Here is a 12,583-nt window from a genome sequence, read left to right as displayed (position 1 = left end):
GTGGCCGATCCCCACCCATGGAAAAGTTAAATTGTTGTTGTGTCAGTTATTATTTAAGTATTTATTGTAGTAAGGGGGAGGGGTAGTTATAGCCTGCTAGGAGCTAATTGTGTCTCAGCAGTCTGGAGGGGCAAGCTGTGCATAACTAGCTTGCCCCCTGACTGGTGAGCAGTAAGAGGTTAAGAAATATACAGGCAAGGTTTTTAGCCCCCTCCCCCGCCTGTAAAACTTGCAAATGGCTACAGTGGTATGTCCCATGGGTGGGGGGGAAGGAGTGCACCAATCAGGGGTTTAATAGTTTCCCGGGCTTTCAGAGGCCCTCCCCTGGGTATTTATAGCTGTGGTGCCTCCCTTCCCCCCTCAATCTGCCCAGGACCCGGAGTTTTGCCCTCCCTCCCTTTTTGTATCTCTGTTTATTGTAAGTCACAGCTTGGCGGTAAGAAGACGGTGAAAGCGGGGTCAACCCGGGGTAGACCTCCACACAGGACGGTGTGGCAGCACCTCTCGGGTTGGTAAGAAGCCAATCGGTGTCTTTGTTACAGTTAAATTGTTATTTATATAAGTAATTTTATAAATAAAGCTGTGGCCGATCCCCACCCATGGAAAAGTTAAATTGTTGTTGTGTCAGTTATTATTTAAGTATTTATTGTAGTAAGGGGGAGGGGTAGTTATAGCCTGCTAGGAGCTAATTGTGTCTCAGCAGTCTGGGAGAGATCTCTGTACTGCCCCCTGATTTATATATATATATATATATATATATATATATATATATATATAGTGATCAGCACAGGAGACACAAACTCAGGATTTCTTCAGCCATTTCAGTATAAATCAAACAGTCCTTCTATAGATCTTGTACACCTTGATAATGCTCTGACCATCAGGTGCTCAGCATATCCTGTATAGATCCATAGGGCACATCACTTAAAAGGTAGAAGAAATGGAGCTCTCACCTTGTGTCGTCTTGCAATAATATTACTTTATTCCAAAATTACAATGCGCAAATCATTTACAGCTAGTGAGAAGTGAACATCAGTGGGCCTGATGAACCGCTTATTGTGCAATACAGTCCGTTGCTTGAGAACACCCCCACCCCTTTACACCTGTTCGCTTTCCACTACCTGTACCTGATATGCACATCATATTTATAGTTATTTGGTCACCTCTTAGCCATATTTTTTCTAGATAACCCTAATTTTGATTATCTTTTTGGGTATTGTATCACATATATAGATTTCCATTCTAAAGATCTGAGTGTGATGAAAGTGTAGGAAAGGCCTGAGCACTAGAGAACTTAGGTCAAACCAGATAACAGCTGCTTCTTGCATGGATCAGCATTAACTATGGTGACCAGGGTCACTTGTCGGTGCTGAATTGAAAACTTCTCACGTGTGGAGAAAGGTTGGGAAGGAGGAAATAGATTATTATAAAGAACAACTTTAGGAACTATTGGGACATGGAGAAACGGTCAATATGTGTCTATCCATTATATTGGTAAACTTCAAGAAGGTAGAGTAGCAGGTGTACTTTGAAACTAGGTTTGTCTTGCCTTAGTGTTGACCTCTTAGGCTGGGTTCACACTGCGGAATCTCTGTACGGACGAACTCCATCCGGAGAATCAGAATGCGGGCGACTGAATCAGTCAGCAATAGGACCGCACAGACATTACTATCCTTTTGAAAACTCTGCAGTGTGCACTGTACAGCGAAATGCCGTTGCCAGAAATTTTGTTGTGTTAATCCAGCCTTAGGGTACGTTCACACGCGCGGATTTTTGCAGCGTATTTGGCTGCGGATCTGCTGGTGAAGTACCCGCTCTATGCTGGCTTTACATGTGCCTGCTCGTAGTGGCAATACGTCCCTACCAGCAGACACACTGCAGCGATGTGCGCGGCCTACTCGCATATCGCGGCCGCTCTCCCTGCTCTGAGCTAGGCAGAGTAGCTGTAAATCCGTGCGTGTGAATGTACCCTTATGCTCAGTCATTCCTTAGTTTATTTTTGGGCAATCCACCAATATGGGCCCTATGGCATTCCAATTTTGTTGTGGCAATGCTGTGGATTTCCACATAGGGGTTTATCCCTTCAGTGAACAGACACAAAATCTGCCTGTATTTACAACACAATTTGCGACAAAATCCACATGTCACATTTGTAGATTTCTAATGCAATCTGTGGCTGAATTGTGGGTCTGACCTTACAAAACTATATCTTTGTGGAACTATAAAGGCCCATACACATCATGGAAATTCCGCTCGGCATTATTCAGTGCTGAACTCTGCTTGCTGTAGCCTCCTTTTGTTTTCAATGGGATTCTGCTGCACTATATACACTTTTTGTAGTAGAACTTCCATCTTGGATACGGATTCCACCGAAAAAATGAACATGCCATGCCTTTCAGCAGCAGGTATCAGCTTGTAACATACTGATGACAACCTGTTGCAATGACAGGGATCAGACAAAACTCTAAAGTCACGTGGTTTAGTGGGGGGAAAAAAATTGTAAATTTTATGTCTGTTAAATAAAATGCTAAAAAATATTAGAAAAGGAAAATATCTTCTCTAAAATGCTTTTTTATGTAAAAAATAAAATAAAATAATGTTATTTTTTTTCACCCTGCCTCCCAAAGAATATAGTCAAAAGCAATGAAAATGTCATATGCACCAATGAAAATATTAACTCATTCTGCAAAAAAAAAAAAAAAAAACACTAAACCATAAGAGTTATAAATAGCAGTTGGGGGTCCCTATTAGAGGCTTTGCTTTGGTGTCCTGGAGTTACGCCTCTGAAATAATCCGCTTTTTCTCCTGTTGGGTGGCAATGGCTTGCTGTGACGGCATGCATATACATAGTGTTTTTTGTACTTGTGAGGTGCGTTTGTTTCTGCTGTTCAGTGAAGGGCAGGTTGACATTTACATTTAACAAAACAAGACAGTGCTGTAAGATAACAAGAATAGGTGTCAGCAGTCACTGCCAGTAGAGAAAAGCTTAGAAACATAAATAAATAGCATGAACATCAATCTGGGAGTATGGGGCACAGTCCATGGCGTGTGATGTATGGTGCCCTGTGCGTCCCAGGTTTTGCCCGACAACTCTTTTAGTAGGGGAGTTTTTCACAGTTTTATTGCAAAATCATGACAAAAAATGCAGCTAAATAACAAAAACACCCTTTATACCATCTGTTGTAAAACTATTTTTATAAGATGGCTGTTCTCATTTTTTTTAAAGTAAATGCATTATTTTTGGTTGACATTAACTTAAAACATAAACAACTTTCTAAGGTTTTCATTTTTAACATGGCAATGACAGAGTCCATTTTTGGAGCATGTTGTGGTTTTTAGATGCAACATTATTCTTAAAGGGAACTTGTCCTCACATTCATAAACCATGAGTCATTGAGGTGGTTTCCAGCAGCTTCACCCCATTAGCCTTGATTGATAAATATTTTCCTATACCTAAACAGGAGAGATCTATCGGGGATTGTTGGTTCAGGCAGCATGACTGTGATGACAGGTTCCTTTAATAAACACACAGAGTTTTATAATGCAGTTTTTGGCATATTTTGCCAACAAAACTGTTTCTCAGTCTCCGTTCTTTAGGGTTTTTTTTTTTTTTTTTTTTACAGGTGGGCTGTCATGTGTCATTTACTGAGGGGAGGCTTCTTTAACTCCACTCTCTCATATAGCCCAGATTGCTGCAGTGATGGTTGACCTTCTAGAAATTTTTCTCAACTGCACACAGGATGTTTGGAGCATAGCCAGAGTCACCATTCGGTTATTGGTCATCTCTCTTACCAAGCTCCCCCTATTGCTTAATTTGCTGGGAAAGCTAGCTCAAGGAAGAGTCCTGGTTGTTTCAAACTCCTGCCATTTAAAGTGTACCTGTTATTAACAAAAAATTGTTATATAATGTAGATCATACCATTGTATGTATATCTGTAATATATATTGATTAAAAAAATGTGTATATTTTTGTCCCTACAGCTATTGTCTGTGTGTCTCTGTGAGGAGTTCAAATATAGTGTGGGTGGACAAGCAGGGCTCTGTGCAGTAAGGACAAGCAGGGCTCTGTGTAATGAGGATAAGCAGGGATCTGTGCACTGAGGACAAGCAGAGCTCTGTGCAATGGGGACAAGCAGGGCTCTGTTCACTGAGGACAAGCAGGGCTCTGTGCACTGAGAACAAGCAGGGCTCTGTGCACTGAGAACAAGCAGGGCTCTGTCCACTGAGGACAAGCAGGGCTCTTACACTGAGGACAAGCAGGACTCTGTGCACTGAAGACAAGCAGGGCTCTGTACACTGAGAATAAGCAGGGCTCTGCGGTGAGGACACGCAGGGCTCTGTGCACTGAGGACAAGCAGGGCTCTGTACACTGAGGACAAGCAGGGCTCTGTACACTGAGGACAAGCAGGGCTCTGTGCACTGAGGACAAGCAGGGCTCTTTACACTGAGGACAAGCAGGGCTCTTTACACTTAGGACAAGCAGGGCTCTTTACACTGAGGACAAGCAGGGCTCAGTGCACTGAGGACAAGTAGGGCTCTGTCCACTGAGGACAAGCGGGGCTCTGTCCACTGAGGACAAGCGGGGCTCTGTCCACTGAGGACAAGCGGGGCTCTGTGAACTGAGGACAAGACGGGCTCTGTGCACTGAGGACAATTGGGGTTCTGTGCACTGAGGACAAGAGGGGCTCTGTGCACTAAGGACAAGCGGGGCTCTGTGCACTGAGGACAAGCGGGGCTCTGTGCACTGTGGACAAGCGGGGCTCTGTGCACTGAGGACAAGCGGGGCTCTGTACACTGAGGACAAGCAGGGCTCTGTACACTGAGGACAAGCAGGGCTCTGTACACTGAAGCTCTGTGACATGCTTCAGGCTCACACAGGAGGATGATTGACAAGCCAAGAGCCTGCACAGAGTCCGGCTTGTCTTGCACACACTTCCTGTATTTGGTCTCCTCACAGGGACACACAGACAACAGCTGCTGGGACAGCATTTTTTTCACCCAAGAATATACACATTTTTAATCCATGTATATTACAAATATACATATTATAGAATTATCAACGTTATTTAAAAAAAAGTTATGTTAACGACAGGTACACTTTAAGAGTTTTGAAGATCACTCTGCTCTTGAGAAGCAGAATTTTTTTTTGTCCCCTTCTCCAGATTAGCACCTCCATACAATTAGGTCTATTACCTCTACAGGCAGTTATTTCCACCTCGTGATCAACTCTTTGCTATGATATCCGTTGTCAGCTGTGAGACCTTATATAGACAGGGCTGAGTCTTTACAAATCCTGTCCAATCCGCTGAATTTACCACAGGTGATTCCAATCAAGGTGTAGACACATCTCCGAGATGATCAGGAGAAATGGGAGAACCCAGAGATTAATTACAAGTAATAAATGGGATAGAAGGAGCAACATTGGGTTAAAGCTTACATCATTTACAATCAGCCATTATTTAAAATAATAATAATAAAATTACTATGGGGAATATTTATTCTTTTTAATGTTGTATAATTTAACGTATCCTTCCATTTTGTTTCTCTTTACAGGTCCGTTGGCTCCCTCCTTCAGATGCTACTTCTCAGGGCTGGAAATCCCGCCAGTTCTGCTGAGTAATGTGTAAGTATTTTTACATCTATGTGTTTGTAAATATATTATTAAAACTTAAATACAGTATATGCCAGTAGATATAAAACATAATGGCCCAGATTTAGCAATCTGCCTGTCTGGCTTTATACACAGCAACCAATCACTGCTCAGCTTTCCTATCTTAAAAAGCTCAGGTAAAATGAAAGCTGAGCTGTGATTGGTTACTATGGATATACCCAGGCCATTTTGGTATCACGCAGATTAATAAATCTGGGACATTATATTACTAGGACACCAATGGGGACTTGTGAAGCAAATGTCCTCCTTACAGTTCTTTTATTTGCTATTGCAATTTTTTCTGCAAATGTTGATTTTGAAACGTCACAAAAGTTCTGAAGTGTTGGATATATTTCTATGACATAGGAATCAGATTCATGTTTTGATGTGTTATTATGTGAGGTGATATAATCCGTATATAAGCAGATGACCTAATCTTCTTATCTCCTATGTAAACATACTCCATGGCTAATGTCACTTTATTTTCTCTCATAACATGTTAAAGAAAAGAAATCATAGATTATGATGCTGAGATCTCCTTTACATTGTAGAAATAGTTTATTTGACCTTGAGCTTATGAGATCTTAAAATACATTCACCCAACCCAATAATAATCTTTGGCTGCAGCTTGAGCATGCCGAGGGTCGGGTGTGATGTCACTAGATGGTTGGTGTTACAGCACAGACAGCCATAAGGTGCGCAGCTCTGTACGTCAAGCCTGTCTGCCATGCTTGGCTTGGCCTGTGTTGTTGCCATTTTTAATGTTACTTAAAGACAGATATTTATAGACTCGGGTAATCCCTTATTAGCCAGCTGTAATAGTATTAGAGGGGGTCAATACTTAGATTTATTATGTTTATGAGTAGATATTAGTGCTAACAATAGCAGGTTGACAATTGTGTGGCCTAGACCCCGACAGGTGTTAGCATGGAGTCTGCTGGTAGTGTGATACGTTTCTCCATTTGTCCCTTGTCCTTCCAGAGAAAAAACACTTCTGGAAACATTGTCACAACTTCTGTGAGTCTATGCAATCCCATATATGCTTTTTATTGTACTTAAAAAGTGGTTCTTTCATAGAAAGTTTAATTTTAAAATGGAATGTTTTTTTTTTGGTATAGACAATGGCCCTGATTTACTAAGAATGAAGTGTAGTTTTCTTTGTGTGTGTGTGTATTTTTCCACTGTATTTACTAATGTTTACCTGCATTTGCTTTTTTGCACATGCTCCGACCTGTGGAGCTTTCCTGAGCTCAAATCCACCACATTTTATGTGGAAACCTTAGTAAATACGTTGGGTTGGGTGGCCACATCCCTTTTTGGGTTTATCTGAGTGAAATGGAGAGTTGGTTGGGTTTTGAATTTTCTGGTGCACATTCTAGCGCAGACAAAACTTGTGGCACAATGCGCCAAGTTCTGGCACACAACCCGACAAAACAAGTCGGGTTTACAATAGTAAATTAGGGCCATTGTACAACACTTTACATAGATTTTGCGAAAAGACTTCTTCCTTTAGTCATTTTCCTCTCATACAAAGGGCATTTGTGTTGTAGTAGAAATAATTATCCTCATAGTGCGGTATAATGATCATACTGCAGCTGAGAAGCTATATTATTATGCAATAATTTTGGTGACTAAGGGTGGCGTGTATGATGTGCTAATGGAGTGTTGTGACCGAGATAGAGTTTGTGACACCAGGAGTGTTAATCACCCCAATACTAAGGATAAGTGGTTGCCTCCTCCAGGTGACGGGCAATAAAACACCTCAAATGCCACATTACAGTAACCAATTTTACTTTATTTTCAGGAATTTGCAGGATAAACAGGAACAGTTGTATTTTTAATGCAGTGTTCACTGGAGGATGCTTTAGGAATCACAGTTGCTTCTAGGCTTTATGGGACTTATAGTCTGCCTTGACTAACCTGTTGCTTGACTGAGTTATATGGTAGTTTTGTCAGAGCTTTAATTGAACAGACTGACTCTCTCTCTCTCTCTCTTTCTCTCTCTCTCTATCTTTCTTTTTCTTTTTCTCTCTTTCTTTCTCTCTCTCTTTTTCTCTCTCTTTTTCTCTCTTTCGCTCTCTCTTCTTCTCTCTCCTTTTTCTCTCTTTCTTTCTCTTTTTCTCTTCCTCTTCTTTTGCAAATAGCCCGTCGGCTCACTTTGCTCTTCTTCCCTTTGGGGACTTGGGTCTGAACATGAATGGACAGACTTGACCTGTTCGGCAGGATCCTGTGAAGGGTGTTGTCGCTCAGCAACAGATTCATGCAACAACTGGGTATCTTAGGCCTGTCCTCATGTGATAAAGTACAGGCACAGCAGAGGTCTAAAGTCCGCCTCCACTCACTCTCCTCTTTAACACTCAACTCGCTATCTCCTCCCCGTCTATCCAGACTTGGGGGAGCAGGGCAGAAGCCCTAATTGGCTGAAGCAGTCATATGATCCCTCAAGCATCCTCCTGTACAGACAAGTTAACTCTTGAGGACACAATGAGAGCATCAAAGTGCATTTGACAATCAGTACTATAGTACAATAAATTATCCAACATCACACATATAAAACTGAGCGTGGGCCTGGAGCAGACTCGTTAGGTGACATCAACCTGACAGGTCAGGTAGACAGGTGTGTTCCACATCAGGACACCACATAATGCTATTTGGTCCAACGTTGCAGAATTTCACTGAAGGATCCTTAAAGAGGATGTTTCATGTAGAAATGTTTTTACTATAATGCTTGGACTGCCTGTAAATAAAACAATAAAAGGGACTCACCTGCCACCACTCCCCTGGTGACCCAGTATCTTGCTCCGATTCTTCACCGATGTCTTCTTCCTGGTCCGGCTATGGTCAGTACGTCACACTGCTGGTCAACAAATTGCTGGCGGTAGCGATGTCCCGACGTGGCCGGCGATAGGCTAAGTGGCAGTGTGATACAATGAGCCACGTCATTGGTCGCTGGGATTCAATTCATCACATTTCTGCTCAGTCTATCGCCGGATGAGGCTATTCATCGATGCGGCCAGTGAGTTGCTAACAGGCATTGTGGTGCGCTGACCACAGCTGGACCAGGAAGAAGACAGAGGAGGAGCAGAGGTACATACTAGGACATCAGGGAAATGGTGGCAGGGGAGTCCTCTTTATTATTTTATTTGCAGGCAGCCCGTGCATTAGGGAAAAAAATTCTATGTGAGACATCTCTTTCTAAGGAATATGACGGTCTGCTAGATCTCTAAAATAACAAGATGATGCATACTCACGTTGTGCTGTGGAGTGCCAGAGCTCCACTCCAGTATCCAGTCCCTAGCAGGGTGTCATGCATATTCTTCCTAAATTACAATAACCTTTTAGGGTACATTCACACAAACAGGTCTGATGCATATTTTGCTGTATGTTTTCTGCAGCTGATTTTGCTACCCATTAAAGTCAATTCTGCTGCCAAAAATCTAACGCTAAGAGCACGTCCCGATTAAATCTCGCAGTGAGAAACACGCTGCTATCTCACACGCTGCTATCTCTGCCCCTGTGAACAAGCCCAAAGGGTCTATTCAAACGTACAGTATCCGGCAGGATTTGAAGCTGCAGATTTGAAGCTGTCATTTAGTTTCCATTGATCTCTGCAGAATAAAATCTTCAGCTTCAAATCCTGTGCATCCAACATGCGCAGGATACTGTACGTGTGAGTACACCCTTAGGGTAGGGTAACACGTAACGGATCCGCCAGTGACCCGACCCTATAGTGTGCCCCCAGCTGTTCTGCTCGCAGCAGCAATCCGCCGCTACGTAAAATACGCTGCTGATCCCTTCCTTGTGATCCCACCCTTAAGGAGTATTCCCGTTCATAAAGTAATGACATACTGCTGAATATGACATTGCTTTATGATTGGTGGGGGTCAGGCCTCTGTGACCGCAGTGATTGTGAAAATGAAGGGGGTACAGCTCTTGTGCAGAACATTGTTTCCTATACAACAGCATTCTCTGCCATCTAGCTGTACAGAGTATTGCATACAGCCCCCTCACTTAAATGTGTGGTAAGGGGCTATAGGGAACATACCATTATAGAGCATGCAGTGCTGTGCTATCAGCTGTGTCACCTTCATTCCTATTATCAAGGGGGTCTTTTAAAGTGATGGCATTTCTTAGTGATATGATATAAATTTAAGAGATGACAATGCGACTTTAAAGGGGTGGAGCGAACAGCTGTTAATCCATGTAGGAGGGAAAGTATATCATCTCCCCCTGAAAATACTTACCTTCTCTGTTCCACTGCTCTGTGTGTCCACACCATAGGGGGAGTACTTACGTAAAAAATGTAATTAACTACAATTACAATACATTTTAATTTCAAAAGCTCATAACAAATGCAAAATGTATAAATAGAATTTATTCCCTTAAAAAAAGTTCTTTTTTTGCGCCAAATAATTTTAACATAAGTACACATGCTGAGCCTTTGCTCATTTCCTTTGGAATCCTATCCTTAATTGGCTGTATTGTCATAAACAGAGCATAGCTAAAAGATGTGAGAAGAAAACATGACTGTTGTCCGCCTTCTTGTTTGTAAAGCCATTACGTGAATTCATTAGCCATGTCACAGAGCGGAGCTGACTGAGTACTACGCTACTAATTGATGGCACAATACTCACTGAGGAATTCAAGACCCTTGTGTAACCCAAAACATGTTTGACAGGTGGTTGACTACAAAGATAAAACACCCTTCTCCCAGTGCTAGACCAATAAATATTTACTTTAATTTCAATCACTTATTAACCGCAAGGCATGTTCTTCCTACATTCCTTATCCTCTCCCCATTCACCCGTGACATTTAAATTGTCTATGGAACAAAATATGCATTTGTAACTATAACTGTGTGATGCGAGTTCCTTTCAATCATTATGCACTTTAGTTCAATTTTTCAGATTTTCAATTGTTTTTTTTTTATCTAGTTAGCTAGCTATACATTTATTATAGCAATCCATATTTTAATCCCATTTAAGAGTGTAAAAAATAGTATAATAATAGAGAGCATTGTAATACAAATCTAGAACGGTACATGTAGGATGTCTTGTTTGGTAGTGAGAAAAAGAAAGAATAGCATAACACACCGGAGGAAGGGTAAAAATGATCCAAAATCTATTGCCGCTTACCCTGGGTAGTTGTTTAGCGTCATACACAACAATGATGTGGACGTAATACTAGATCAATAAAGGTGCCGTCTGCTGCCTCCAGCCTTCAAGTAATAGGGTAGTAGAAGCAGCTTCAATAGACCAATGGCAGGATTCTAATGGCGCTGACCGGACCAAACGACACAACCGGAATGTTGAAAGGAAAGATTTATTAACCAGAATGCAATGCGTTTCGCTGCGCATGCGCAGCGAAACACGTTGCATACTGGTTAATAAATCTTTCCTTTCAACGTTCCAGTTGTGTCGTTTGGTCCGGTCAGCGCCATTAGAATCCTTTCCTTTGGTCTATTGATGCTGCTTCTACTACCCTATTGATTGGTATTGATCCATTATGTCAAAAATATACTAGTATCTGCTTTCGTTGCCACATCTAAGCTATATATGCAGTAAATTGTATTTGGAAAAACCATTTAAAATGGACTGTCATGCTTAAAGGGGTTGTCTGATTTTATAAAGTCATAGCATATTGCAAGAATATGATCGGTGGGGGTCCAACCTCTGGAATGCCCACCAGTAGTTCTTCAAGCAGTTCTTCAAGTGAAGTGGCTTGACTGCAGTTCCCTTCACAATGAGCACGACTGTGCAGGGAAAAATTGGAAATGAATATGGAACTACTCCAGTGCTGCGTCCCATTCATTCTCACAATCAGTAAGGCCCCACAGGTCAGACTCTGCTATATCAAGTGAATATACAGTAATAAACATTGTAAGTCTCCTTCATTAATCATCAGACCCCCCCCCCCCCCCCCCCCAATTCACCATTTAGTCTGAAAACATTGTCTGTCTTGACACGCAAGGGTTTAGGTTCATGGGTTTAAGTTGTCCATAAAATGAGACAAGACAGAAAAGCACACTGTAATGCTGTAGCAAAACTGCTGACTACTGCTCCATTATGTCCCCCTTGCTGCTCCTGTGTTTTACTGTATATTATACAGACATAGAAGATAAGGATCTTCTGTGTGTGCAGTATATACTTGTAGGACCCATCATAGAGGCTAGGAGGCATCCACTTTCTAAGGAACAACTGAAAATTACAGCTAAAGCCTGTAGAGGGGGAGAACTGACAAAAATGCCTCAGAACAGTGTTATTCTTCATGTACAATGACAGCTTATCCTGAAAAGGTACCTGAAAGTACAGGCACTCTTCGGTCTACACATGAACACATGAATGACTCTGCCTATTTCTTCGCAACAATCTTCTTGTACATGTTTTATCTTCTTTTAAACTTGGTAAAATGGAATGGTAATATTAAAATTAAAATTAATATTTCAAACATATCCTAAGAAAAGAATAAATCTAATGTTGAGCAATAAGCACAATAAGAGTTAAAATCATAATTTTTTTTTACATTTAGTTTTTTTTTACTTTCAATACATAATCCCTTAATACATTCCAGAAGAGGATAACTAACACAGAAGTGATACATGCATCTGATGTCACTGCTCTAAAATGGACGGGTCACATGCCTTCCACCCTTAGGTCATTCCCATTAGATTTAGGATCTCACTTTTACATTACAATGTCACGTGTGCTCTTCCTTTCTTTTTTCTATCTTCAATTGTAGAGATTGCAACATTTTACATCTGTAACTTAAATATTTTCCTAAAAGGAATGGCAGGAAATAACAAATTAGGGAGGTCTTTAGCCCGTTAAAACTAAATACACGGTCTATTATTAACAAATGTAGACAGTTGTAGGTTAAGAAAATATTAAGATCACTCATATTCTCCTTTTAGTGCTGGGTGGGGAGCTTTTTGAC

General features: G+C 41.4%; 1 protein-coding gene across 3 annotated transcripts in view; it reads left to right on the top strand.

The window, feature by feature from the left end:
• RBPMS (RNA binding protein, mRNA processing factor) overlaps positions 1–12,583 on the top strand; it is a 179,717-nt gene that overhangs the window by 144,441 nt on the left and 22,693 nt on the right. For all 3 annotated transcript variants that reach the window (XM_056568870.1, XM_056568872.1, XM_056568871.1), the window contains one exon: positions 5,554–5,623. In XM_056568870.1, coding sequence (XP_056424845.1) covers positions 5,554–5,616 — 63 coding nt within the window. In that variant the 3' untranslated portion in view covers positions 5,617–5,623. The remainder of the gene's footprint in view (positions 1–5,553; positions 5,624–12,583) is intronic.

Source organism: Hyla sarda, chromosome 1, assembly GCF_029499605.1.
Source record: "Hyla sarda isolate aHylSar1 chromosome 1, aHylSar1.hap1, whole genome shotgun sequence".
In the NCBI taxonomy this organism is placed as follows: domain Eukaryota; kingdom Metazoa; phylum Chordata; class Amphibia; order Anura; family Hylidae; genus Hyla; species Hyla sarda.
The sequence above is the reverse complement of the archived record's forward strand: the minus strand, read 5'-3'. Positions and strand labels throughout refer to the sequence as shown.